Source organism: Pseudopipra pipra, chromosome 20 (assembly GCF_036250125.1).
Source record: "Pseudopipra pipra isolate bDixPip1 chromosome 20, bDixPip1.hap1, whole genome shotgun sequence".
NCBI lineage: Eukaryota > Metazoa > Chordata > Aves > Passeriformes > Pipridae > Pseudopipra > Pseudopipra pipra.
The window spans coordinates 4,288,412-4,316,204 of record NC_087568.1 but is presented as its reverse complement, the minus strand read 5'-3'; the positions used below and the strand labels follow the sequence as shown (position 1 = coordinate 4,316,204).

The window sequence follows — 27,793 nt, the reverse complement described above, 5'->3', positions numbered from 1 at the left end:
TCTTCAATGTGCTCCCCTGCCACGACTGTTAACCAGGCTCAAAATAGCAAGTGAAGGGATTGTGGAGCGTTTCTGCAGGTCTTTAAACAGAAAAGCACCTCCTGTGTGACCACAGTCGTCTCACTCTTATGTTACACAGGCATCACATTTCTCTGAAAACCATATTTAACCTTTTTTAAAATTATTTTTTCTTGCAAAAAAAAAAACCCAACACCTTAGAAACACGGCACATCTTCAGGAGGCCACGTTTAATTGCAGCAGTACAACAGGACACGCCTGGATTCGATTCCATTTGGACCTATGGAATGAAGGGGAGGAGGCCACGGTCCCCAAGATCCCTCCCACATTTGCCTGATAAATTGAAACACTCCTCAGTTGGTTTGGCAGGTCACCCTGCCCCCCGGCTGAGGCACTCAAGCAGGTTTTACAGCTAATGGCTGGGAGGTCCTGGCTTATGTTGGAATCTGCTGGTTGCCAGGTTTCCTCCGCTTTTTCTTCCTCCTGACCTTGGTGTCCATCCCACTGGAATATTCAGAGCGCAGGATCTCGGCAAGGCGACGTTTGCCGTGGGTCTTCTTGAGCAGGTCAGACCTGGGAAAAGCAGAGGGAAGAGCAGAGGGAAGAGCAGAGGGATTAGATGATTCCCTTCTCCCCGCTGGGTGGGACCGACTGGAGCGGCGCCGAAAAGTGACATTTGCGTGTTAGCAAAGGAACAGCTTCCTCTTCTCCAGGCTTGATTTGAAATTCTGTCTCATGCAAAATTAGATATTGTTGTGACAGGTTTTCACAAAGGTGGCAAAATATCACGCCGTTTTTAAAAGCAAGCCTTTGTTCTGTACAAATGCTCTTGCAGGGGCGGCGGGGAGAAGGAGGGAAGGTTTGTGAGCTGAAGGCTGATGAATTAGGTGACACAGCAGTTTGAAAATTATAAGAATAATAAAAAAACCTAACAGCCTCATGACACTGAACAATGGAAACACTTTATAAACAGAGCTGAAATCCAGAGCTTGAAAACAAGGGAAAGCAAACAAGGGAAAAAAAAATGAAAATGTCAGGAGTCTCAACCCAACAGAGTCTTTCCTTGCAGTGTCCTGCAGCCATCACAGGCACCTCACAGCCACCCCTCCAGAGACTGCCTTTTGCAAGGGTAGCTGCATTCAGCCCATCCCCTGAACTCCAACATGGATCTCTCTGTAGCCCTAAACTGCCAGCTATAAATATAAAACCCCACTCAGCATTTTTCCACCACGAGTTCTGCCACTGTCCTGATCCATAACCTTGGGCAAATCTGGTCCTGGTTGCTGCTGTTGCCCTCACTTATCTAACCTGTGATCTCTTGGGTGCAGGACCTGTTGTTCCTTACCATGTTCCCATGTTCCTGGACACAGTGGGTGTCCACAGGTATTGGACACTCTCCTCTTTATAGTCACAGAATGGTTTGGGTTGGAAGGGACCTTAAAGATCATCCAGTTTCAACCCCCTGCCATGGGCAGGGACACTTTCCACTAGACCAGGTCCAACCAGAGCCCAGTCCAGCCTGGCCTTGGACACGTCCAGGGTGCACCTCTCTGAACAGCTGGTCCTAAAAAGGACCTGTAACAGATCTCAGAGAAGTGAACAGAAATCAGTCTGTCCCTCTAAACACCAGGGAGTTGAAGAGCAGCCCCACATCCACACCAGCATGCTCTGGTGACAACACAGGGACCTCAGCAGTCTTAAAGGTTGACACCTTATAGCACTGCCTCATAATTCCTTCAGGTGTCCAAAGCCAGGCTGGGGATTGCAGGAGAAGGAAGAACTTTTGGCTGCAGCAACAGATCAACCCATTCAGCAGGCCAAGCACACGAAGAAGGCAAGGGAAGCAAACTCTTGGCTGTCTGAGGGATTTCCTTGCCCCCTTTCCATCCCTGTGTAGGTTTCATGGCTGGTGTGGGTTTGGAAGGCTGGATCAGAATGATAAGAAGGATGGTGTGATGGTTACCAGAGAAAGTTTTCCCTAGAACAGAAAGCCTGGAATACACAGACACTGCTATATTCCCTGCAGCCTCCATTCTCACACGAATCAAACATTCCAGCTCTGCATTCACAGAAGGGCTGGAGACTGGACATGCCAGAGAAATCAGACCCACAGCCACCACACAGTTTGAACTCACAGAAACCAAGGCAAAAGGACATAAACACCTCAAAAGTGGCTGCAGTGCAGAGGGAGCCTGTGGGTGCACACACAGCACCCAGCCCAGCTCTGCCAGGGCAGGTGTATCCTCTGCTCGGCCCCTCCATCACCGGATAAAGTTCCTGTTTGACACTCCAAGCTTTAACTACAGTAATTCCAGGGTTACCAAGCAACAGTTTACTTAACAACAGGGAACTATCTGCTGCAAAAGGACAAGGAATCCACCAGTAGCTGCGGGGGCTGAGCTGCAGCTCCGCAGGGGGGTTGTCCGACACTTTATTATCAATCAGGTGAAATCGCTGCCCAATTAGTAAATCAATACCCCCTGCTGAGGTGATCAGCTGCACACAGAAAAGCAGGGATGCAGAGGAACGGGAGGCTTCTCCCTCTAACCCGGGGCCATGAAAATCAATGGAGTTGTGCTATGGAACCTGTGCTGATCACTGAGAAGAAAAGCAGCTGTCAAGGCCCCGTTTAACCACGAGATGGAAGAGCTACAGGCAACAGCAACAGCCTGCAGTGACAGCACACCAGGAAGAGTGTGGAGCCAGGGCACCAGGTCAGGAGTCCTGGCTGGATCCTGATTCCTGTTGTAAACCTGTAAATTCCCTTCTCTGCTCAGCTGGTGACAGTCTCTGGGGCTCTGCCAGAGCCTTCCAGATAACACTGGTGAGGAAAGGTGCCCTGTGGTTATGAGACAAAGCCCAGGAGAACAGAGGGAGACCCTACTACTCACCCCTTGAGCATCCCTGGGCAAAGTATTTAATCTCTTTGGCTTCCATGTCTCTTCTTCCACCTCCTAACCCGGGATGGCTGGGTTTTCCCTGCTCCTGAAGGCTGGAGTGATGGTAATGCAGGAGAGCTGTGTGGTGACACTGGATACTGTGGCAAAAAGCTTCACAGAAAGGCTGCAAATGTAAGATGCATTTGCAACAGAGACAGAACCCATGTTCCCATCACTGGATAAACACATGGATTGTCAGCATCTCTGTCTGTGATCTCATGTCTAGGTATCATATTGAGCCCTAATGAGAACACATCATGCTGATAACGGGCAGAGAAATCCCCACCCTTTAAATCCCTCCCTCCAAACACAGCAATCTTTGGGGGGGGGGGGAATTGCACTGAATTGGGTGGTGCAGCTATAAAGTCACAGGGCAAAAAAGATTCTCTGATGACTGATCCATCCCAAAGTGCTACAGTGCCATGATTTCAGCAGTGCTTAAAGGAGAAAGGAGTGTTCACGTAGATGAGAGAATACTGAGTTTTATTAAGTGGGGGTAAATGAGACAGAAACAGTCATAACTTGGTTTAGAGCTGCCTGAGCACATATGTAATTAAGCTGCAACCTCACAAAAGGTGGTAGCGAGACCCTCAGCAGAGAGACAACAGAGAAATTGTCCCGGGGTGACTTTGTTAGATCCTGAAAGTCTGGAAAAGACCAGGCCAGAGACAAAGTTTTAAAGATTAAAAAAAAAAGCTCTGTCCTCCAGAAAATTGGAGGAATGAATTTATTTACTCTTTAAACATGAGAAACTCGTGAACCTTGCTAAATACAGAATTATCTCAGAAGAGATCTGCAGTAAATCTTTTTTCACATCATGAAAAAAAAAACCCAAACCCAAAAAACACAAGGGGTGAACACAGCACAGGTGATGAGTATGAAATCCTCCCTGTTGTCTCCAACTGGCTCCTGCTCTGCTACAAGACACCAACCAACCACAGAAGTCCCACCCAACTTACAGGCATCACCTTAAGATACTCAGTTTGTGACTTCCACACACCTTGGGTGATCGATGGCTTTGTGAGTTCCAAAGGCACCATCCACTGAATTCCACAGCCACCAACAACAAGACAGTGGAGTAAGAGAGACTGTACTGTGGCAAAGAAAAAACCCAAACACACTGAACTAAGCCCTGAGGATGTTTTCCACAAAGCTGAGAGGCTGTGGACAGCTCCAAGGCACAGAGGAAAGACGAAGAACAGCACACACAAACTGTTCTGTTTCTATTTAACATCCCCCTTATCTCCCAAGCATTCCTGAGCAGATCATAAGGATGATCAGGCTTCACCTGATTTAGTTGGATTGCATTTGTTACAATATGCAAACCACAATCCTGGATATGGAGACTCAAACCTTTTGGTGGGCAGGGACCAAGTAACAACAACAAGAAAAGGGACAAGTATGACACCATTTTTCAAGTTCTTTTCAAAATCCCAATATGTGTGTCTCACTGGCACATCTGCCTCATTAGAGAACTGAATGACAAGCTGATCTCCAAGCCAAAAACTCCTTCATGCCACCGTAGTGGCACATATACATGAAGGGTTCCTTGGGTATCATCTGCTGGCTCAGATGATGCCTCTGCTCATCTTTTTACCTCAGTGGTGACTGAGCTTCTTGTTAGAGGTGTCTCCCTCAACTTGGCTGGCACTGCTGCCTGTTCCTTTGTCTTGAGCTGTGTGAAATGCTGCTGCAATGCAGTGCAGCAAGTGTGGTGACCTTTAACCAACTCCCAGCATCTGCAGCAACCAAAGGCTCCCCAGTTGCTCCAGCTGAGGGACAAGGAGTAGGAAGTTGTGACGCACGGCCCCAGAGCTCATGGTGTGTCTTTGGAGGAGACAGGAGTGGGCTGTTTCATTTATCAGAAAACATTTCAACCTGGATTGCACTATCAATCTGCCTGACAGCATCTCCAACAGCTCTTTGACACCGTGCCAGCAGCAGAGCTGGGTTACCTCTGGGCCAAGGCTGCTGCAACACCTGCTTTTTCTACTTATAGTGTTGGATGAACCATCTGCAGCCAATGCAACCCTGTTTGGGTTGGTTTTTCTGCTGTTGTTTTTGCAGAGTGGGGGCAAGAAATCCATCAGCAATCCTACACTGCTCTCGACAGGTCAACAGATGGCCCAGGTCCTCTGTTCCCAGCTGATGCAGATGCTTGAGAAGATCGAGGAAAATTATTACCCAGCCAGAATGAGCACCAAGCCTGTTCCAGAACACCCAGAGCAGGGTGGCCTTCATGCCAGGGTGTGCTGAACAGCAAAGCCCACCTCACCCTACTGAAGTCAACTGTATTTCAGCTACAAAGAGACAAACCCCCAGTTTCACTTTCACTACCATCCCTTGGCTGTCACCCCATGGAAAAAGAAAAGCAGCACTGGAAGGTTGGGAAACCTCCCAGGATTCTTGCTTCTGTCAGGCTCTTTCCCAGGCTAAAGGATAGAATATATTTCAATTGCAGAGAGGTAATTTTTGGTGCATACCACACAGCAAAGAGGTTTTCCAGCACTATTTGCTTGCTCAGAGATGGAACAAAGGCTCTGTGCTGTGGCCACGGTGGAACAGGACAGTAATAAAGGGCACTGCAGTGTGCAGATAACAATCAGATGGATTTTACAACTATGAAACTTTAATTCCATAACAGGACTTTTTTATAACATCATGATGTGGTAAACAGGACTCATCTGTGTCCCTGAACTGCCTTAATGAAGAGTGATGGTGATGTTTCCTTTTGCAGCAGCCACATCTCTTACTCTAATTTTTGGATCCATCAGCACTCCAGCCCATGGATACACACTCTTACCTGAGCTCCAGTCTGGCTTTCTAGAGCAAAATGCCCAAACTGAGAAATTCCCAGTGGGCAAAATTCCAAACTTGCATTTTGACTAATTAAGTGATATTAAGAAAGCTCTAAATGTGCAGGTAAAAACTGGCAGGCAAACTGCTTCTAATGATTAGAAAATTGTTGTTCAGGGAGGCCCAGCTGCAGCCTTGAGTCACAAGCCCTGTATTAGTCTTTCCATAATTGTCAGTGCCAAGATGTTCAAAAGTGGAATCAAGGATATGAGATGGGAGAGAAGATAAAAGGCTACGAGCTTTCACCCTTTGCTGCCTTGGCCATGCAAAGGAGGACACACAGGGTTACAAGGTGTATTTCCCAGGAGTTGTCTAATTCTATCTGACCACTAAATGCTGAAGAATGAATTAAAACAATGATCTTGCAGCCAAAACCTTCAGGGCATGCTGACCTCCATATTCAGAGCAATGGCACTGTAATAACGATGTACATAAATGCCCTTGAACACCTTGGACACCTTGGAGAAGCACCCTGGACACCTTTTCTTGATCTCATTTTAGTTAAGCGTTGGGACTTAAACTCTGAAGCATGAGGGAGTTTTTACTTTAGTTTTTATATCACTTTCTGCATGTGCTGTAGCAGCTAATATGTTATTTTAAGTAAACTCAATCTTTCTGACATCAGAGATTCCTCTAGCAAGGAGTTTCACAGATTCTACTGAACTTAAAGATTCGTCTCTTTCTTTGTAATGGCTTGAACTCACAAAGAAGGCAAATTAAGTTGCAACTCCTCATTGCAGTGGAACCCTCTGGGGGCACACACTGGGCTTCCCGAGTTCAAAAGGAGAAAACAGACCATCAGTCGCCACAGAAGCCCATAAAAGCCCCCTGATCCAAAATGCAAAAGACTTGAGTAGCACAGGGGTGCATGGTGGAATGGCAGTAGGTCTTTGGCATCTGCATTGTGAGGGAGTCAAAAGACATGTCTATCTGGCATGTCAGCGACTTCCTCGGCACGCTGCTCCTCCGCAGCGAGCGAGGGACAGCTAATCCCTCAATGGAAGTGGGATCAGCTTCCTTGCATCCACCCTGCAGTAAAAGCATGAGCCCAGACACTTACTAGGCTGATGTACTGTAACTCAATATACAGTATCTGGTTCGTGTGCTCCTCTCTCACCTAAACACAGCATTTCGACTTTCACAAACGTCGCGAGCAGTTATTTTTTTCCTTCTTCAGATCGGGTTTTGCAAGACCCACTGCGGCAAAGGGGACAGCTGGTTTGCACAAAGAGCTTTAAAAAATACATGGAAGTTTACATGGGCATTCAGGAGAGGGCTGCTCCCACATTTCAGCACTGAAACATCACACACCTGGCTGCTCCCTCTCGCTGTCTCACCTTCCCCAGGCAGGCTCTCCAAGGAGGCGTGAAGCACAAAAGGAGACTTCAAAAGAAATGAAAAGTTTTCTTTGTCCTCTTAAGGAAACACTTAACGATTGCCTTTACCCCACTTTCACCCTGGACTGCCTGTTCTTTATTCTCCAGGCAGGTGCTGAGAGATGAGGCTTTAGTGAGCAGCCTGATCAAAAACAAGTATCGGGTGTTGGGAGACAATGTGTAATACGACAACCAGCACTCACAGCATCACGTGAGAAATATAATTAAAAAGATTGCTCTGAGACTGTGCTGTTATAATTTCAAGCCTTGCATTTTACAACTAAAACCCATTTGTCTTCTAAATGGCAGGCTGAGTTTTGCTTTCTGCTCTGTCAGTGTGAAATCAAAAGCAATTCTCTAAGTTAACAGCACTATCTTGGATTTGTGCCAGTGGAGACTGAATATCAATCTATATTCACTTTAAACTATCCTATAAATACTAATTTATCCTCTCTCTTTATTTAATTTTTTAAGCACACACAGAGAAAGCTGATTAGAAACAAGTTTCACAGGCAGGAACAATTGTTGCACATCACAACTTTGGCTGCTTCTGCAGGGTCTTAACTTTCCAGATGCTCCTGGATTTGAAATCTGGAGCTTGAGCCGTGACAAACCTGAGCAAAGTCTGCCCACTTTCCCTGAGCTGCAATTATATGATCCACGTGCAAATGAGCTTTCAAATCACTCTCAGACCATTTGTTCCAACACCTCCACATCCCCCAACCCCACACATCCTGTGCATAAACTACCTACTGTATCTTGAGCTTGTCTGTGCTATAATGGGATGAAGACTTGGGGAGGAGGAACCCGAGACTAAAAGAGGTTTGTAACAAGGGAAAAAGTAGCTCTAACAGAGTAGCAACATCACAGGAACAGAGAGAGGCATTGTTACAGCCCAAGTAATCCTGTGACACACTACTGTCAGTCATAGCTTGACACCCTGCTGGGCCAGCAAGACATCAAAGCCCACCCCATACCATCTTACATGCTCTTTATCAGCTAATCAGGCCATTCTTCCCGAAATAAAGCTCCGTTAAATCCCCTGCTCACAGGGGCATTCCCATCCTGTTGCCCATCTGCTGAGGAGGGTCAGCTGGAGCAGGAGGCAGAGCAGTGGCCTGTCCCTGGTGGCTTCTGAAAGCAGGACAATGCAGGCTCCAACTTTTTATTTTAAAATCCCTTCCCCTTGCATTTTTTTTTTTTTTTTTACCACAAGATATGTACATGTGCAGGAGATGTGACCAGCCCAGGAACAATTATGTGGATTAGTGCTTTCATTGCACAGCTAACGTTTGCTAACAGAGTTTGTAGCAACAATTACATGGAAAGAGTCACAATTGATGCTGATAAAGAAAAAATATTCTCCTCCTTTGAATTATTGCACTGATTTTACTGGCAAGCCAGAGGTTCCCACCCTGCCATTGAGGGAAGAGAGCACGTCCTTAACATTGTAATATCAGGATTATCTGTCCTGTGGAACCAACCCAGAGTAGCCAGGATCAGATGTACTGAACATCTTCAGCTCCCTTTCAAGCACAGAAAAGGATTTAGGGCTCTGCTCCTCCACCAGGGAGTCTCCAATTCCTTACAGAGAATAGGATTACCCAGGAACATCCCTGTGCACACACCAGAGGGGACGGAGCTCTAACTCCAAGTTTGCTGCAGACTCTTCCTGGGAGAAGATCTCACATGATTTTGCAGAAATGCTTTTGCCAGAACTACTTAAATCTACAGGAAGCAAAGCACAGGTTTGTAGAAGGATCATTCCTACCAGCAGATCTGCCTTTTGATTTACACTCGAGTCCTGGAGCAGGCACCAGGAATCCACCTTGAGGAGCAAAGCACACCACAGTGTGTCATGTGGTGTCCCCTGGCTCAGGAACCAGCTCAGCTTGGCTCACCTTTTTGGTCTTGGCTTGGTTTTCTTCTTTGAGCCTGCAGTTGGAAGAGCAGTCAGGTTCTGGGGGGCATCTCTCAGGCCAAAGCTCTTGGCCACGTGACCCAGGTGGAGAGACTTGATGTGGAAGATGTGCTTGAGGTTCCTGGGGTAGGTGGTATAGGCACAAAGGAAAGACTGCAGTGCTGAGGGGAAGAAAAAAAAAAAAAGGGGTGAATTCTGTTTGCTGTTGCATTTTTATATATATACACTTAAAGATTCAGCTGTTCCAGCTGAAGGGACATCGGTCTTGTCCTCTGGGACACCTTCTGGTCAGCAGCTGGTAGGAAAGGCTGGCATGTTAAAAATCTGTGAAGGTTGCATAGTAATAGTACAATCCCAAAAGGAGAAGGTGGGTGCTGGAGAGGTGTCAGGAACTGAAACAAAGCCACATTAAATTGCATTGGGTTTGCCTCCTGCAAGGAGGCCCCTTCAGCCCAAGAAGGTGATGTTTGTAGCTCGTCTCATAAGAGTCATTGACAATGAATGGCTACAGAGGAGGGGAGAGAGGGAATAGAGATACAGGGATGAAGAGAGGGAAAGAGAAGCATGGAAATGGCACAGGAAGGCTCCTCTGATATTAGAGTCCCAGTAGTCCATGCATTTTTCACCAGTTACCAGCTAGTCCCTTATAAATATCTGAGAGCCGGATGGATTTCCTGACTCATCAGCACACTGAGAACAGAGCTCACCTTCTCAAAAGGGAAAAATAATAGAACTGTGCGCAAATTTCCCTTCACATCTTTATACTCCTGTAATGCCCTTCCCCTCAGGGCTCATTGCTCTAAAGACAATCATCCACTAATATGAGCACTACCTCTGCTCCTCCCCGGAACGCTCACTCCACCCAGGCTGTCCCCTCTGCTCTGGGAATAGAGGGACTTCCAGCAAGGAAACTCTACAGCTCAGAAAATGCCTCCCTTCAATCCCCTGCTGCTCCCCTGCTTGCTAAACCTCCTGTGTCCCCCCCAAGCCCTCACTCCAACCAGCACCTGCCTCTTTCTCTCCCTCTCACTCCTGGCAGCAGCAAGCTCTAAACTCTCACCTCTCCTGCCCTTGCCCGTTGAGCCACCGGACCAGCAAGTTTGCCCACAGCTTATGTCTAATCTCTTGGCAGCAGCCGGAGATTGGAGTTTATGAACAGTAATAAAAATGTCATTTTAGCAGATCAGCTCCTGGAAGGACCCAGGGAATCCATCAAAGCTCTGTTTACTGAGCAAAGCGAACTCCTTTTCCCAATCGATGGGAAGAAAAGATTGAGTTTTTTGTACCTTCTTCCCAATTTCACAAAACTCCTCTTTCAGAGGCACCCGAGCACCAAGAGACCTGTGTTTTCCCAAAAAAGAGAATGCTAAATTCCAAATACTCTGTCTCGGTGTCTCTTCTGAAGGCCATCCTGCTGAGGGCTTATAAACCAGCTCAAGTGCCTTCAAAACCCCCTGTTCTGCTGCTTTTTTTTCACAAAGTTATTGGTCAAATTCACCTGTGAGAAGGTGTAACTCTTCAAAAGGAACAATAGGAACTTGCTCCCGCTCTGAATTCAGTCCCATCGGAGCCAGTACAGCTCTGTCTCACAACATCTGGAATGGTGGATACTACAGATCCTGTTATTATGAAGGCTGAGCTCAGCTCCCACAGCCGTGCAGAGAGGAAAGGCTGCTGGTACCAACTCCCCAGATCAGTTAAATAATCAAAGTGTCAAAGGCCCCTCTCTTCCCAAAAAGTCCTGACAGGCATCTGCCAGACTCAGCTCTGAGTCAGGGAATGCTGCAGGACACTAACCCAGAGCTGAACCAACAGGTCAAAACCCCAGCCCAGAGAACTGCTTCACTCTCCAGGAGCTCAGAGCTGCTGATGTTCATTACAGCACCCACGAGACTAAAATGAAGACCTTTGCAGATGTGAAAATCTTTACTATCAGGTCTTTAGACCTCTCAGTGTTGTCAGAGTCATGTTTTCTGGCTTTTATGTGCAATTAGAGTGGCCAGATACTAAAAGCTTTTTTTTTTTTTTAAAAGTTCAAATTCTTTTATGATTTTGTGATCAAAGAGACAGAGCTTTATAAAAACAACTCACAAAGACTGGTAACAGTGCTGGTCAGGCCATAATTCATGTAAAGGATTCCTCATCTTAAAAGTCATAGGAGCAAACTGCCTGAGCTGTTACAGTTTTTGCCACACCAACATGAGTCTAAGGTAACATATACTGGCTTGGGGTGGGATTCAGACTTGGGCTCATATAAGAGAATGGATTTAGATTAGTCCTTTCCACCTGTGCATCCCCATCTTTCTACAGGAAATGGAAGTGTGGAAAGTCAGAGGAAAATAGAAAAAAAAAAGGTGCTATATATGATGGGGGTTTAGATGGGTTGTTGTTCTTTTAACCAGGGGACAAGAGGATAATAGATATGAAAGTGAGACAGGTGACATAACCTGTTCCCTGTGCTCCCAGGTGAGAGCTCCCAGCACTGGCCCCAGGGCACAGCCTCAGCCACAGGACAAACCAGGAGGCACTTTGCTGGAGTGGGAACAGGAGGGAAGGATGCCCCAAACCTGTCATGGATTCGAGCACTGTGCCCCAGCAGTGGAATCCTGCAACTCTGCTGTCCCTCTCCACACACGGGTGCTGAGGACAGAAAGGATGAGGCAAACTGCTCAACTATTGGCTGTAAAATTGGGAAACATGGAGGAGGACGGCAGGGTTTGCTTCCTTACCCTTTCTGCACTCTCAGGAGCACAAAGGATCACAGTCTCCTGAGCTCTGTCTGTCCCCACAGCTCCAAAAGGAAGCGCCTGTCACCACACAACCCTTCGGACGAGAATCCCCCACTTCCCAAAAGGGGCTCCACACTTGATCAATTCATCCTTCAAGTAGCAGGGCCCAGCCAGACCCCTCCTCCCACCCACCTCACTGCTGCTGATCAGTCAATCAAGTCTGAAGGGCAGCACCTTCACTGAACCATTCCATTTGAGTGGGAAAACCACGGGACCCTGAGCCAGAAGGGGAGAGCGGGCAGGGAGCCACTCGCCTTTGGAAAGCAGGGCTGCAGAGCAAACACTGCTTATTAACATTGACTGGGTCAGAAAATGGGGAAAAGCAGGAAAAGAGAGAGAAACAAATGCATCTCTGGCACAGTTTCCAATTGATTGTCTGCCATGAAAGCAAAAGCCAGCTGCCATGTTAATTATTCATGATGCCTGGCTCAGAGGGGAGGAAGAGGGGGCTTATGGAAGCCACTCAGCAGTGGAAAATTTGCATATGTAGATGGCAGAGTTGGAAAAAGAGGTGGAGTGCTCCTCTACAAGATAAATGGGATGCACACCATTTCAGCATTTCCTGATGTGCTCTCTGCACTTCTTGTCTGTGGCTCAAGAAGTTATTAATGCTGAGCTCAGCAACAAGTGTGGGTGGGTGGGTGTGTGCACACACAGTGACACACTCTGTGTAAGGAGAAACCACTGAGGTTTTCTACGTGGGACCACAGTGGTTGTCCCTGTCACAGACATCTCAGGTTAGAAGTTTGCATGGGGTATATGAAATCCCAGGAGAGCAGCAAGAAGCTCATCCAGGCAGAATGAAGGACTATGATCATATTAGCCACATGCTTTGAGACTGTGGATTTAAAAGCTATAAAAGTAATTACACCAGGCAAGTAGAACAACACACCTGAAAATGGGTGCAAGCTGCTTGTGTAGCAAGTCTCCAACACTTTCACTGTAGGAAAAAGGTGTTTCAAAACCCCAAGGGACTAAAATCAGCACTGCAGCAGCTGGAGGTGGGGTGAGAAATCAGCCCAGTGACTTGCAGTGGCAGGGAGAGAGCAAAGAGAAAAACAGTAGAATTTCAAATACTTTGCCCATCAGCACAGCCACACATCATTAAAAGCACTGCAGATTAATTTGGGGTAAGTAGGCAGTCCCAGTAGCTGCTTTAATTATTCTATGCCATCACCTAAAAAGTTAGTACAACACTCAGGAAAAACCAGCACCTTTGACCTCTTGAACAATCACTTCTCAGGACTCCAGACAATTTTTTTATCTTGGAAAGTCTCCCCTTCTCCAGTTTCTCCAGACATTGTACAGCTCAAAGGCCAATTTCCCCATTTGGTTTTGGACCCCTTAGAGAGTGATTTAAGTAGTTTAGCACACGTGGTACACCTGCACCAGACCTGTATGCACGTGCATACAGAATGATAAACAGAAATGATGCAGACCATTAAAACCCATCTCACCAGGACCCCTCTCAACTGGAAATGCTGCAGAACTGACATAACAGGACTTCTACACAAGCTGAGAGAGGAGAATTTGACTCAGATCAAAGCGACAAATGAGGTAAAAAAGAAAACAATCAGGAAGGTAGACATGTGGGAAGAGGAGATTCAAAAAAGGGGAAAGGCTCTGGTCCTAAATATTGTGAGCAAGAGTGGTTTAGTCTCTCACTAAAGAGTTTGTGTTTTGTGGACTCGTCCCCATAACTCAAATTCCAAGCAATTGCCAAGGAGCTTTGGGGTTCCCATATTCCCCTCACAGCAGCTCTCAAGTTCTCAGGTGCACCCACTCCAAACACAACAGCACATGGAACAGGGGTGCCCACCCTGCACCACCTTTTTGGCTCCTCTCTGGCGACTGTTCAGTGTCTATTTTCCTACCACATCCCTGGCAAGTTTTTGATCTTTCTCTCATATATACCTTCCTCTGAATTTTCCAAACTGAGAGGCAGAAGGGAAGAGTCTTACACTGCTCAGTGACAACTGCTGTGCATCCTGCTTGGCAAAGATGGGAGATCAAGTCCCAGATTTGCATGTAACTACAATTATTAAATCCACCCCAGTTTTTTGTCTTCCTGCCTTCTTGAGTTGTTGCCCTCTCTCATTTTCCTCCCATCCCACACAACAACCTCCTCTCTTATATCCCTGCCTGTTAAGAGTTGCTCCTAAGGCATCCTGCCTTACAGGCTTCAAATTCATCCCTAGTGTGAACTGAAGGCATCCAACGGGAATTGCACCAGGATGTGGTGGAGCAAGTCACCCACTCCCTTCCCAGCACAACACACACAATCCATTCACTCCTGCGACTGGGTCAGGGCCCTTGAAGTGAATCCCATCAAAAGCCAAGATTAAATCCCATTTGCACGTAATGTGGGAACACAAGAAATTAACATTTAATATCATCCCAAAGCCTTCTGGGCCCGTCTCAACCCCCTACAGAGCCCAGCGGCCCCAAAATGTTTCTTCCAGGCCTTTTCCCTGAAGCTCTTCCCCAGAAGAAAAGGCTGGCAGCTCATCTGAGCCCTCCTGGAATAGCTGGAAGGAAGCACACACTGACCTTTCTTTGCCCACCGGACCGTCCCCTCGCTGGAGTGAACGTGATTTTCAAATTTGGTCTGCAGGACCGTGGCCCTCTCCCGGACTTCCTGAGGGTTGGTGCCACAGGATTTCTACCAGGGAGGCGGGAGGATTAGAGGAAAGAGAGAATTTGAGTCAGGAATAATGAAGCAGTTTACAATAGATTTAATAACAGTAAAATCACACAGTAACTACCCAGGGGCCAACAAAGGTAATCCTCTCAATATTACTAGAGGAAAAAAAAAAAAATCCAGATAAAGATGTTAAAGTCAGAGCAGCCAGTGAGGGCTGTGTGGTGGGGAGAGCAAATCAGTTTTAATTTTGTGTTTTCTAACATCTATCACGTATCTTTTTTTATCTTTCTCCCTTGCTTTTTTCTTTTTTTTCCCCCTTTCCTCTTTTTATTTTTCTTCCAGGTTCAACAGGCCAGATCCCACTCCTTGTTTCCATTGGAGTTATTTGGAGTAACTTCTCCCAGACTCTACACTAACAGTTTTAGGCTGATATTGCAAATTCCCCTGTGCACCTCCCCAAAACACCCGGACTGTTCCTGGGACTTGTGGGGCAGGAGATCCATGAGATCTGCATTTACCCCCAAGCTCCAGAGAAGAGACCAAATTCAGTACCTGTGAACAAAGGCGACTAAATGAACTTCTCATTAATTCCTTCATTAATTTCTACATGGAATTTTCTCATTGTCAACACATCACACTTGACTGGAACTGCCATCATTTGGCTCCTCTAGAAGAAGACGCCAAAGGCATGACAGAATAAACTTCCTCAGACCAAAAAGGGCAGTTCTGCACGTGCCCAAGCTTTCCTGGGATCAGAGTGAGGGATGCAGTTCAGGAAATGGAAAACAAACATTCCTGGGAGCAAGCTGTTACTGGGAGGAGAAGAGAGGCTGCCTCTCTCCCTAAGGCAGAGAAAGGAAGTGTGGACCAGAAAACAAGCGAATTTTTGATGGAAAGCTGACAGCAAAGTGCAAAGCCAGGCATCCATGGATGTGCACCTCTCCCAGGAAAGGGCCACAGTTCTCAAATACTCCTCAGACAGGAACCAGCATCCAAAGTCTAACAGTGCCAAATCCAAGGCAGAAACTTGATACCAGTCAACCCCCTCATCTGACCAGGGCTGACTGACAACAAATATCCAGCTCCCAGGATTCTGGAGGAGGCCTGTGCCAAGGCAACAATCCTGTTGTCCCTCTCTGGCAGATCTGCATGTTAATGCTGCAAACCCCTCCTTCCCTCACAGCCCTGCACTGCTGCCAGTCCAGGGGAGCCACAACACTGACACCACAAACCCTGGTGATCCTGGGCAACGCTGCTGGAACCCTACACAGAATGTTCTGCTGACCAAATCTGCTGCTCTATACCCAACACCAAATGTGCCCACAGACAGACCTCAAATGTGGTCTAAATCCCCTCCACAGTCCCCTCTCTGGAACCCAAAGCTTCCAGGTTATTCTCTAACAAAGCAAAGATGCTTGGGGCCTGGAGCTCCTGCTCACTCACTACCTGGAACTGTCCACCTGCATCTCCAAAGAAAACTGTGGGTATTTTAAGGCTCCCAGATTTCTGGTCTCTGCTATCTGTCTCCTGATCCACTCAAGAAAGACTCACAACACAGCTCACAGAATCATTTAGGTTGGAAAAGACCTCCAAGATCATCGAGTCCAATCTGTGACCGACCATCACTTTTGTCAACTAGATCATGGCACTGAGTGCTACATCAGTCATTTTTTGAACACCTCCAGGGATGGGGACTCCATCACCTCCCTGGGCAACCCATTCCAATGCTCAACAACCCTTTCCATGAAGAAATTCTTCCTGGTGTCCAACCTGAACCTCCCCTGGCACCGCTTGAGGCCATTTCCCCTCATCTTGTCACTTGTTCTCTGGGAGCAGAGCCCAACCCCACCTGGCTCCACCGTCCTGTCAGGGAGTTGTAGAGAGTGAAAAGGTCTCCCCTGAGCCTCCTCTTCTCCAGGTTGAGCCCCCCAGGCTGCTCCTCACATGATTTACTCTCTAGACCCTTCCCCAGCTTCGCTGCCCTTCTCTGGACACGTTTCACAGACACCTTTTAGTCTGAGTTAACCTGTGCCTGTTACTCAGCTGGGACAGTCTCCAGCCCAGGGGCCTCTGCAGGGGTTTAATAAAGGCCAAGTGGAGGTGCCTCCCCGAAGTGGACACTCCTTGTTGTCACTAACAAGTTTCCACTGACGTGAAACATAAAACTTTCCCGCCCCGCCTGCTCCTCCTGCCTCCATCCCTCTCCTTTTGTTAAGCCTCCTGGCAGCACAAAGTGTCACCTTCCCAGCGTTTTTTAATATGAATGTGAAATTAGTGAGGTTTGCCCTTTCCCCTGGCGGACAGAATCCTCTGTTATTAAAAAGTAAAGCACTTTAATAATGAAAACTTTTTCTCTTTTTCCTGTGTTTTAACTGTTTAAAATTAATGAGAAGGGCATAACGGTTGTCAAAGCGATATTGAAAGCCGGGTAGCCAGGACCGAATAAGCACGAAAATCCCTCCAGAGTGTTAAATAAACAGTGCTTCAGCCCCCTCTGAATCCCTGTGTTGGTTATTGTATACATTCTGTAACAGCACTCAGAATAGATCTGAGCACCGGGGAGGCAGAAAGGTTTCAGAATTCCAATAAAGGCCTCAAATTAAAGACAGCCTGGTGCGAATTCCAGGAGAAAATTAAAGAGACCTCAAGCTTAAGTGACAGGTGACTTGCTTCTGTGTCACAACTGTCAGGGGATTTAGTGATAATATGGCAATATATTACAAAGGACTTTTCTTATTCCCCCCTTTAGGTTTCAAAATGAGGCATCTCTTCTTCCTGGTGCTGGGGGAAAATAAAAAAAAAAAAAAAGAAAGAAAGAAAAAAAAAAAGAATAAAAAAAGTAAGACAAAAACGAGGGATAAAAAAGTAGGTGCATAATTTCCAAAGTGTGAGGTCAGTCCAAGAGATATAAACAAAAACAAAGCAAATGGCAGGAAACATAATGTCCTCAGAAAACAGCTTCTCCCCTCCTCCCACCTCCACCTTGCCTTTTATCCCCTTCAGCCCCTTGAGACAGATCTCATTTTAAAATTGCACCCTAATGGGCATGAAAAAAACCCCTGTGTTTGATTCCTGCCTTCCAGGTAGGTTCATCTAAAAAAAAAACCCCAAAAACCCACCCCAATAATAATAATAGAAAAATAAATCTAAATTTAAAACTGACTCAGAGGCAAACTGTGAAAATAAAACCTGCCCATGATGTGAGTGTCTGGACAGATCAAATAAACCAGTGCCACTGGAAGTGCAGGGAAGCCATCCCATGTGCTTTACTCACACAAGCAAGCTTTAATCCTGCTTGTATCCTGCTTTGGATGAACAGGACAATTAATTTGAGACCCTTACACATTTTTCCAAGATAAAAGCCTACCCCAGAGGTTTGCTTGATCTGCTCCCCATCTAAATTTGTTACATCTGTTAAAAAAGCAGCACTATGGCCACTATGGAGAAATAGTGGGATAGGAGAACTTTCTCTACCTTGTGATTCCTTAAAATCCTGCTCTGATAGATCCTGAACCACTGGCAAAATGACTGTGGACAATTACAGTATTTGTAAGCTAAAAGAAGGGAAGCAAGGAAGAAAGTCTGGGTGCAACATTATTTAACCAGTTCAAGACATCAGGAAAACTCCCCCAAATGCCAACTCCACCAGGAAAACACACAGGTATTTCTGTCAGAAGAAGGAAACTTCCAGTGATAAAGATGGCAGGTTTTAGGTTTGAGAGGTTGGGATAAGTACTGAAAACTTCTGATTTCATTAAAAGAATATGATAATGAAAAAGGAATTGAGACACAGTAAGACCAGACTGAGATAGAAAAGTTCATTTCTAAAACAGTAAAAAAAAAAAAAAAAAAAAAAAAGATGGTGGAAAGAAAAAAAACCACCAAAAAGCCTGGCTGTAACATCTCCTGCTTCCATTATACTTCAAAACAAAATGAAGGATTTTGTTTTAATAACAACTTTTTACTAACCTCCACACACCTTCTCTAGAACTCACCAAGTCCCCCTGCCCCCCTCCATAAAAGTTGAAAGATCAAATTTATTCTCTTTGTAGGCAGGTGAACATTCACACGCCCAGACATAGCCACATATATATTTTATATACCTAAATATAAAATATACATTTTACAGGCACTTCAGCTTGCTCCCTGGCTGCACACACAGAAGCCCAAAAAATACATGTTCCAACGTGGTACTTATAATGGACTTGAGTTGAGGCAATGAGAACTGAAGAGCATTATAATGAGGTTCCTGTGTGCACCTATAATATATACATGACTCAGTGCATGCAGAGCTGATCAGCAAAGCTCACACTCTCTCCAATGGCAACACCACAACTGGATCAGCCTCAGTTCCTTGTGACACCTCTCTGTCCCAAGCAATGTCCCGCTGCATTCCCAGCTTATTGCACTGTCTGTATGGCAAACTTACAGGATTTGATAGAGATTAACCCTCATCAAACCTTGGAAAATGCCCCTGCAGCCTTCTGAGGCAGCACTGCTGACCACTCACAGAGCCCTGATGGCAGTAAAACAGCTAACAAACAGAATGTATCTTGACTGTATTTAATACATTTTCCCAAGTAACTCCTGGTGGGGTCTATTTTATACTGACAGAACTGCTGCAATTTCATCCCCATTAAACAACACAGAATTTTTTCCATGAACTCCATTCCTCAGTCCCAATCCTTTCAGATTCTGAGTCACACAAAAATTGGTTATTCTGTGTTTATAAGTTCCTGCAGCAGGTTAAGACCCTCTGACAGCCACAGTGGATATGTCTGAGCTCCAGTGAAGTCAAGAGCACAGTCCCACTGTCAGAGGGAAAAGAGGAATTTAATCCCACCTTTGACTGCAAGTGAAAGGAAGCAGCTCCTTCTGTGCCACCTCCGTGCAGCACCTGCCATGGCAGGGCCTGCCCAGCAGCACAGCTGAGCCAAACCAGGGCAACAGCTCCTCTCAAACAGGGTTTGGGTTTATAGTTGTTGAAGGAAAAGGGGAAAGCCAAAAGTAGAGTATTGAAAAAAAAAAAATCTGTGCTTAAGTATGCAGAATGAAATACCAATTTGAGCAGTCTTGGGAGCAAGCAGGTTTTTTGTTAGGTTTTTATTGCTGTTCCAAAGGCATTTTCTCTTGCCACTTTTCAAGACTTAAATCATAATTTCCTGGAACAAAACATATTCTTTTTTTTTTTTTTGCTCACTTTCCATGAAAAGAACATTTGTCCTCAAGCCCAGAACAGAGAACATTCTGCCCAACATCAGCAACAAATTTAAAGTGCAATTTCTGCATAAATATAATTGGTGAAAAACTCTCCAGAGGAAACCCAAAGTTACCCCCCTATAAGCACATTTGGGAGAAAAGTATTTACACACAGAAGAACCATTTAAAATAATTTCTCGCATTAGCAAAGCACAACTAAACTTTTAGATATTTGCTGAGTTAAGAGGTCATATCCTAAGCATGATGAAGACATTTAAAATATAGGCATTTACAGGCTGATTTCAGCCAAAAACTGTGCAGTGGTGGGAAAGAGCTTTAAATAGAGCTGCACAGAAAGCTCAGATCTGGCTTTCTGTGAGACACAGGGTGTGTAGGAACACTGAACATCTTTCAAAAGCGTGTTTACCAAGAACACCACAGTCATCCCCGGGAAACAAGGCGGCTCATCCACCGTGTAACAGAGAGCACGAGCAGGGAAAACAGCATCAAGAGGAAAAAAAGAGCTGCTGCATCATGCCTGACACATTCTTGACTTCCATTCAAAATGAGGGTTCTTGGAGGATTTAATTTGCCAGGATGCAGCAACGCCCGGGACATCAATTGCAAATGACTGAATTCTGTGAATTAGCAGCTTGAAGGCAGACCCAGAGCTGGCCCAAGTCAATAAAAAAGGTGCCTGACAACCAGGGAGCTTTGGTTTAGGCTCCAAGTAAATACAGATGATAAAAAACCCCTGTGTAACACATCACCAAATACATTTTCCTTATTTCTTCAGAGAAGTTTAGTGCCATTTGTCATCTCCAACAGTATTTTAGTGCAGAAAACCCAGGAAGAACAGATACATTGAAGGGGGGGAAAAAAACCCTAAGCTTTTGCAGCCAGAAGCCTTTATTGTTTTTTACAAAGATAATTGCTGAAGAGTTAGTAAGCAACTGCTTTTTGGGGACAAGAAAGTCTGGAAAATTGTGATATAAGGCAGTTCTGTAATTATTTGGACTGCCTGACATCATGGCTATACCAATCCTCGTGTTATGAAGAAGCTAAGGCAGGAATACTTGTGGTGTTTAACTGGTAGATGAAAACTGGAGCAGTTCCAAAATCAGCAGAGTAACTCACCTTCCTTCCTGGTCTGTGCAACTTGAAGCGATCATCTTTCATCAGGCTGGTTAACACCTTCTCCATCTTCATCTCTGAAACACTGAGGCAGCAAAGACAAAAATTACTATTTCTCCTACTTAGAAATACAAAGTGGAACGAGCCACAGACTGGAAACACTTGAGTAAAAAGATTGAGATTTACATGTTCAGCTTAAGGATTTATCTCTGAAATAAATGAGGTCTTAGCCCAGGCACGCCCTCAGCAACCCTCAAATTGTAACTTCTGTGAAATCTTGGCCCCAGTTAAACTCACTCTGTGTCACAGAGACACAGTTTCATCCACAATCTTGTCATGTGTTGTAAGTAACCAACACACACTCCAGTTCTAACAGAGCATCAAAATAACTGAGGGTGGACTTTCAGTTCACTGAAAGTCTCCTTGGCTCTCAACCAGAGGAACTGATTGAAGAAAAAATTTAGGTCTTTAATTACACTTCCATTATTTTCAGATTTTTTCTTTCCTTGCACTGAGAAGCATTAAGACAATTGGGAACCATCTGGTTACGTTTTCCACTAAAAGAAACTCCAGACAGAGTTGAAGCAGCTCATAACATTAATGCTTCTTGTAGATTTGCTTTGTAACTCTAAAGAGTAAGATCTGCAACCTCCACCTTGAACCAAGAGGTTGTCAAACATTTCACTGTACATTTGATGCCATGGGCAGGGAGCAGGAGGTGTTTGTATTTGGTTAGTTGTGCAACTGTGAGAAAGAGATTGACTGTGACACACACACACAGAGGCTGGAAACGTGCTCTACTTACTTTGCTTCTTCTCCTACATCTTGTCTCCCCCAGTTTAGCTTCCAGAACCTCTGGAATAAGAGACACTCAACCCTCACTCAAAGGATTGAAATGCTTTGCTGTTTACACGCATTTGTTTCCACCCCTGTTAGAGACCATGTTCCCAAAATTATGAGCTAAAGCTGTGTAAAGACACAGCTCCTTCCTCTCATAGTGACTCAGAGGATAACAACAAAATCCCAAGGATCTTCTCCTATCAAGCCAATTCTCCCACACCTTCCTTCCTTCTGGTCACATCATCACTCTTTCCCACAAGACCTACATCATTCCAACTCCTGGCTACCTTGCCTGGGTCAAAGCTCAGAGACACCTCCCAGAGGACACACTCACCCTCCAACTCACTTATAGCCTCAAAATCCACTTCTGACACCAGCTACACAGTTTGATTTCCTTCCCTGTTCTGAGAACTCACCTTCCCTCTCATCTGAAGTGCAAAGCCCAAGCCCAGCCCATTAGGGACCCCACAGCATTTTTTTCAAATGCAGGAGCCTCAGTCAGCTGTCCTAGCCAGGCTTCACACTGGGCATTTATTTTCATTCTGTCGACTCACATTCCTCCTGTAGACTCAACCAGATGATTTATTCTCCAGTCCTGCTTGCAAGACACTGCTGGGCACTGCTATGGCCCAGATATGGAAATGCTTACAAACTTGCTTCATTTCCAAGCAAACAGTCCTACTTAGAGGTGCATTTACAGGAGACTAGGAATTCTTTGTCCTCTTTAACACTGTCTTATGGGGCACACACACACACCAGGTGACAACACAGGAACAGCTGTGCAGCTCCAGGCCATTAATATTACAGCTGCATCCAAACTGGGTCCTGTTTCCAAGGGAATTACTCAGATTACAGAAGCTGAAGTTTGTGGGCCTAAATTTTCAGTAATGGGCAAAGGTCATTTCTAGAAAAGAGATTCCTTTCCTTTCAATGCCAGAATAAATCATAAATGCACAGAAGCCAAGGAGTTCATTTGGGATTACATCAATCTTAAGGAAGAGAGAAATCTTTGGGGTCCAACAGTTCTCAGATGGCCAGAAAGGTGCCTATGGGTTCTGAAAGGAAACATTGCTGATATTCTTCAATTTGTAAAGTACAGAAAGAAATTATAAGAACAAGGGTATTGTTTTCACTCAAAGTTCTCTAAACATCTGGCTGGCAGGAATGGATGTATCTTTGCCATACTCTGTACAGTGATCCTCACCTGCTTCCCAGTCCTTACCAGTAAAAGCAAAAAATACATTTACTTTTGCAATCTTGCCTTTTCAACCCCACCACAGCATAAGGAGGGGGAAAGAGATGGCCCAGAGGAACAGGGACAGGCCATAAGATCCTCCTGTATGGGAGACCAGCCCCACTGCTGTGCAGCTGGGAGATTCCTTCGCAGAGGACAGGGGGAAAGGCGGGGGGAGAAAGGGAAATGGAGCATAAAACGAACACGAGGGTTTCTCTGTTTGGTTTTGCAACGTAGAACAGTAAATTAAAACATAAATGGCAACCACTTAAGCAAGAGAAAAGCAGGCCTCCCCCTCCCCACCCCCGGCAAAGGTTGCTTTGACGCCGCTATGAATGAAAATGTCAAACCTTTGACATTGATTTGTCGGAGTTGTCACCCCCTCTCCGATCCTCCCCTCGCCTGGCGCGACGCCAGCGCAGCAGAACAGATCTGTGAGCCTGGTTCACAGCGGGGAGCAGCCAGGGGAGCAGGGGAGGGGAGTCTGCACAACCCAGGAGAAGGGAGAGAAACGACTCGTGCCTTCACGGTGATGCCTTTTCCTTTATAAATTAGTTAGGCCGCCGTTAGGAGATAAAGAAATTATCTGATAGCTGTCGAGGCAGGCGCTACGAGATTGCAGCTGAAGGGACTAAAAGAGACATAAAGGAAGGGGAAAAAAAAAAGTGAACCTCACAGACTTTCTTCTGCTTCTTGCCTCCTCCCTTTGAAGGAAAATCTGTTAGTTGCGATCGGAGCTGAGATAGAACCTTAAAAAAAAGAAAAAAAAAAAAAGAGAGAGGAAGGAAAGAGGAAATGAGCAGAAAACATGAGTGTGCATGTTCTGCACGCAGGAATTTACAGCTGGGGAGAGGAGCCACAACTTCGAGCCACACAAAGCCCGAGCAGAAAGTTGCAGCTTCCCCGAGCCCCACCGGGAATTCCCGATCTCAGCAGAGCCAAAGTGAGATGGTTTTGGCAAAGGCCAACGCTGCTTTTCCACAGTGGAAGCCAAGGAGAGGCTTCAGGTACCGGTGAAAATTAATTGCGAGCGATTTCCAATTTCAAAGGCAGTCATCTCTAATTCCGAAGTGGATTTTCATCCAGGAACAAAGCCATGTCTGCTCTCATTACTTCCGACTCTCAACATTCCTGGACTTACTCCCATGCATGCTGGGGTGGGTGGAGGGGTTTAGGAAAAAACTCTGGGTCGGATCCTCATCTGCTGTAAACCAGCACAGCACCACTCATTTACACCAGCTGAAGGCTGCAGGGACCCATCTCATGCTTTGTCTTCTTCAAAATACATATTTTATGAAGTATTTACATTTCAATAAACCCAGCGGGAATTTCATTTAAAAAAAAAAAAAAAAGAAAAAAAAAAAACCAAACCCCAAAACGAATTAAAAAAAATTTTCACCAGACACACACATCCTCGACAAAAACTCGAGAGATTTAAAAATTAAGCAAAGAATAGAAAAAAAAAATTACAAAAAAGCAAACTCCAGTAACTCGTGCAGACCAAGTCAAAAGCTACAAAGACTTAGGGTGAAGAACAAAAATGAGCAGTGCTTCAGAGGCTCGGTGACAGTCCAACACATGCTGTCTTTCGCCCTCGCACTGAATTAAATTGTCAGGATTATCACCATAATGCTCTGTTTATGAAGGGTAACGGCAATTTGTGCTGATGGCACTTGCTGCCTTTAGCTCCAAGCTGCCTTCCTGCATCTTCTCTGCAATTCATCAGCTCCCTGCTCTGTCCTGGTGCCCCTTCCCACATCCATGTGGGAAGAGCGGAGGCCACACGGCTGCGAGCGGGCCGATGGTCCTCCCGTGCCAATTAGACACTTGCTTCCTTCCCTCTGAAGATGGGGGTCAAGGAAGGCAAATTACACTCCCTTTTTGGCCAGTCCTTTATCTGCAGGGCAGCACGTTTTATGAAGAACATCAAACAAACAAACACGAAAAGACAATCCCCAGAGTTGTTCGGCTGCGAAAAGTGAAGGAAAAATAAATTCACATAAACCTCCCCCTGCTCATTCAGAGTCTTCTACAGATTCTTGAAGACCGTGGCCAGCTCAACAACAGGTCCCCTTAGCAGATGTAATTACCAGCCTGAGCAAACTTAAACTTGTTAAAAACCAACAAAATTGGATAAAAGCACGAAAACTTAAAATAAAAAAGAGGAAAATTTCCCTCTCCTTCCCCTAACACGTCCAAAATGTTATAAAATAGAAAAATAGAACTTTCCACTTGGAGTTAAAAATTCACAATTATGTGGGATTTCACCTTTAAATGTCAGTGCTGTTTGTTACATGAAAAAAACCCCCTGTCAGCTTAGCCTTCCATGTCTTGCTGGTGTCTGCTTAATAGATAGTTACCTGGGATGATGGATGGCTCTTTGTTAGACCACTAAATGGCTCACAGCCTAGAATAAGCCTGTATTTACTGCCAACAATTGTTTGTTTCAAGGATGCAAAACCAAATTCGATTCCAAGCAGCTCCACCCGACAGAAACACGAGAAATAAAAGAGAACTAATTTGTGCTCGAGTTTACAGGGCTCCATCAACACTGGTACAACACTGAGGAGGACTCTGCTGATGTTCTCAAACGCTGAGAGACAGCACTGCAGGGAGTAAGGGGAGTCACACACACCCAGCTGAGGAGGCTCCAGACCCACCAGCACTCCTGCCTAGCAATGTGAGCAGCCAGTTGTGGGTTTTCCCCACAAAAGGACCATTGTGCAAGCAGAGATGGACTAAAATCTCACCATGTGTTGGCCACCAGGTACCTGACTGCACACTGGACAGGCCCTTACTGAGCCTGGCTTGCTCTCCTTGCTGTCTACTCCCAAGTCTAAGCTAGAGCTGATGTGAGAGAAGCCTTCCCAAGGCTTGGAAGCACACTCCAATTTGGTTGCAGAGTCCACCCTCCCTTTTTGCCTTCCAGGACTGTCACAAGCCACTTAAACAACCCATCTTGGTCGATTACCTGCCAGGTATGACCCACATCTCCCCAGCAATTTCTCCACCAGATCTCTCCTGAAGAACAAGCACAGTCTCTGATAATACCTCTGATAATATGGTGCCATGCAGGCAGATGGCCAGGGAGCATCTGACAGGCTCGTTTGACTCGTGATCTCCACGTAGTCACGATTTGAACCCAGGGCCAGAGAGAAAACAATGAGGTGAAAAAGACCCCTGACTATGGTCTCCTCTCTGCCCCTCACCACACACACTCGCTCACGCACAATCTGTCAGGCTGATGATTTTCACGCACTTCCCTCTTCTCCTTTTGCTAGTCTGGGGCCAGTCCTGGATCACAAGAATTAATAAATTCTTATTAAAACCTGCACGAGACACAGTCCCGCTGCAAGTGCCACGGAAGGTTAATTAGCAAGGATGAGCTGAAACTTTTGCTCGCGTTTCTGACTCACTTAATCTTGTGAGAAGCCAGCAAGCTGACATATCCTGCCTCCGAAGGCGCCAGGACAAGCAGGCTGTTCCCGTGGCAGCCAATGCGAGCCGTCCTCCCGATCCGGTGGATGTATTCCGCAGGTGAAGCCGGAGCGCTGCACTTCAGAGCGGGGAACACGGGGAGGGAAAGGAGGAATTAACAGGACACAGCGTGTTAATTATAAACGAGACGCTCGCCCCGCTCATCTGGGAACAAAAGGGATCTCAGCAAACCCCACTGTGGGGCTGCAGCTCCTCTGGAATTGGGCTGTTTGTGAGGCGCCCGTGGGGCTCGTCCCTGGAACCGTCACTCAGCCCCCTCAGCTTTCTGACATGTCAACGTGACACGTTGGCCAACTCCCAGGTAATAGGACAGTTTCCCCATCTCGGTGTCTCTCTTCGCCTTTTACATTTTATTTCTACACAGGCTTGTCAGAAACCTGTTGGCTTCCCCTAAAAAAAAATTTATATAAAATCGAATCTCGCAATGGCCTCAAATCAAACAACTCCCAGGACTGCCCACACGGAGCGGGGAGTCGCCTGCTCTGGATTTGGGAGAAAAGCCACAAAATAAAAGGCAACTGATTCAAATTTGGAGTTGGGCTAAATTGCCTTGTCTGGATTAAAGCAAATCATAGCTGGTTACTGGACAGAATAAATCTAAGAGAGAGGAGGGAGTGCTTTCAGCAGCGTGTGACACAGGTGGCAACTGTCTTCCCATGTAAAACTACCAGGCACTACAAAAATGTTGCTTAAAGACCCCCCCAAATATAGCAGTGCCTCTCATTTACTTCACTGGGAATCAAAACTGCCCAGCCATCTGCAAGATCTGATAAAGGGTGACATATTTCCCTCCCTTTAACCTCCCCCTATTCTTGCCCCCCTCCTTCTCTTTCCTGGAAAAATGAACAAGCACAAGAGATACTGCTCAGAAATGAGCCCTCAGCAGTTTAACTGGAAAAAACCCAACAACCAAAGCCCACTCTAGTGTTTATACCTGTGCCCTCTGGCAAAGTTTCTACTGGCTAGAGGTGTGAGTAAGATGCTGAGAGCAATCTAATTGCTCCCTGCAGGTCCTTGCTCTTGGACACAGCTCTCAGGACAGCTGAGATTTCGCCTTCTGGACACACAGAAGTCTCCCAGGGCTTTAGGTAATTTGCACTGCGTTCTAACACTGGCAACTATATCTTTGGTTAAATTATATTAATATACAGATCTGGGAATTAAAGACTTCACTTCCTCAGCCTTCTCCAACTAGCTGGCTGATATAAAATCATTCTTTTTTTTTTTTTTTTTTAAAAACACAAAAATCAAATCAAATTTGTTACCTGAAGGGATGAGGTAGAAATTAAAAAGCTTTGTTGAGGCTCTGTGCCTTGTTCCTTCTACCCAGGTGTCGCTTGATACA

General features: G+C 45.8%; 1 protein-coding gene across 2 annotated transcripts in view; it reads right to left on the bottom strand.

Moving 5' to 3' along the window:
* Positions 1-233: 233 nt before the first annotated feature.
* DDX31 (DEAD-box helicase 31) overlaps positions 234-27,793 on the bottom strand; it is a 45,675-nt gene continuing 18,115 nt past the window's right edge. The window contains exons 16-20 of one of the 2 annotated variants that reach the window (XM_064676826.1): positions 26,367-26,506; positions 20,880-20,961; positions 14,450-14,561; positions 9,091-9,271; positions 234-591 (exon numbers count right to left, since the gene is read on the bottom strand). In XM_064676826.1, the coding sequence (XP_064532896.1) occupies positions 453-591; positions 9,091-9,271; positions 14,450-14,561; positions 20,880-20,961; positions 26,367-26,506 (654 nt within the window). In that variant the 3' untranslated portion in view covers positions 234-452. The remainder of the gene's footprint in view (positions 592-9,090; positions 9,272-14,449; positions 14,562-20,879; positions 20,962-26,366; positions 26,507-27,793) is intronic. The other variant, XR_010435451.1, reaches the window with a different exon arrangement.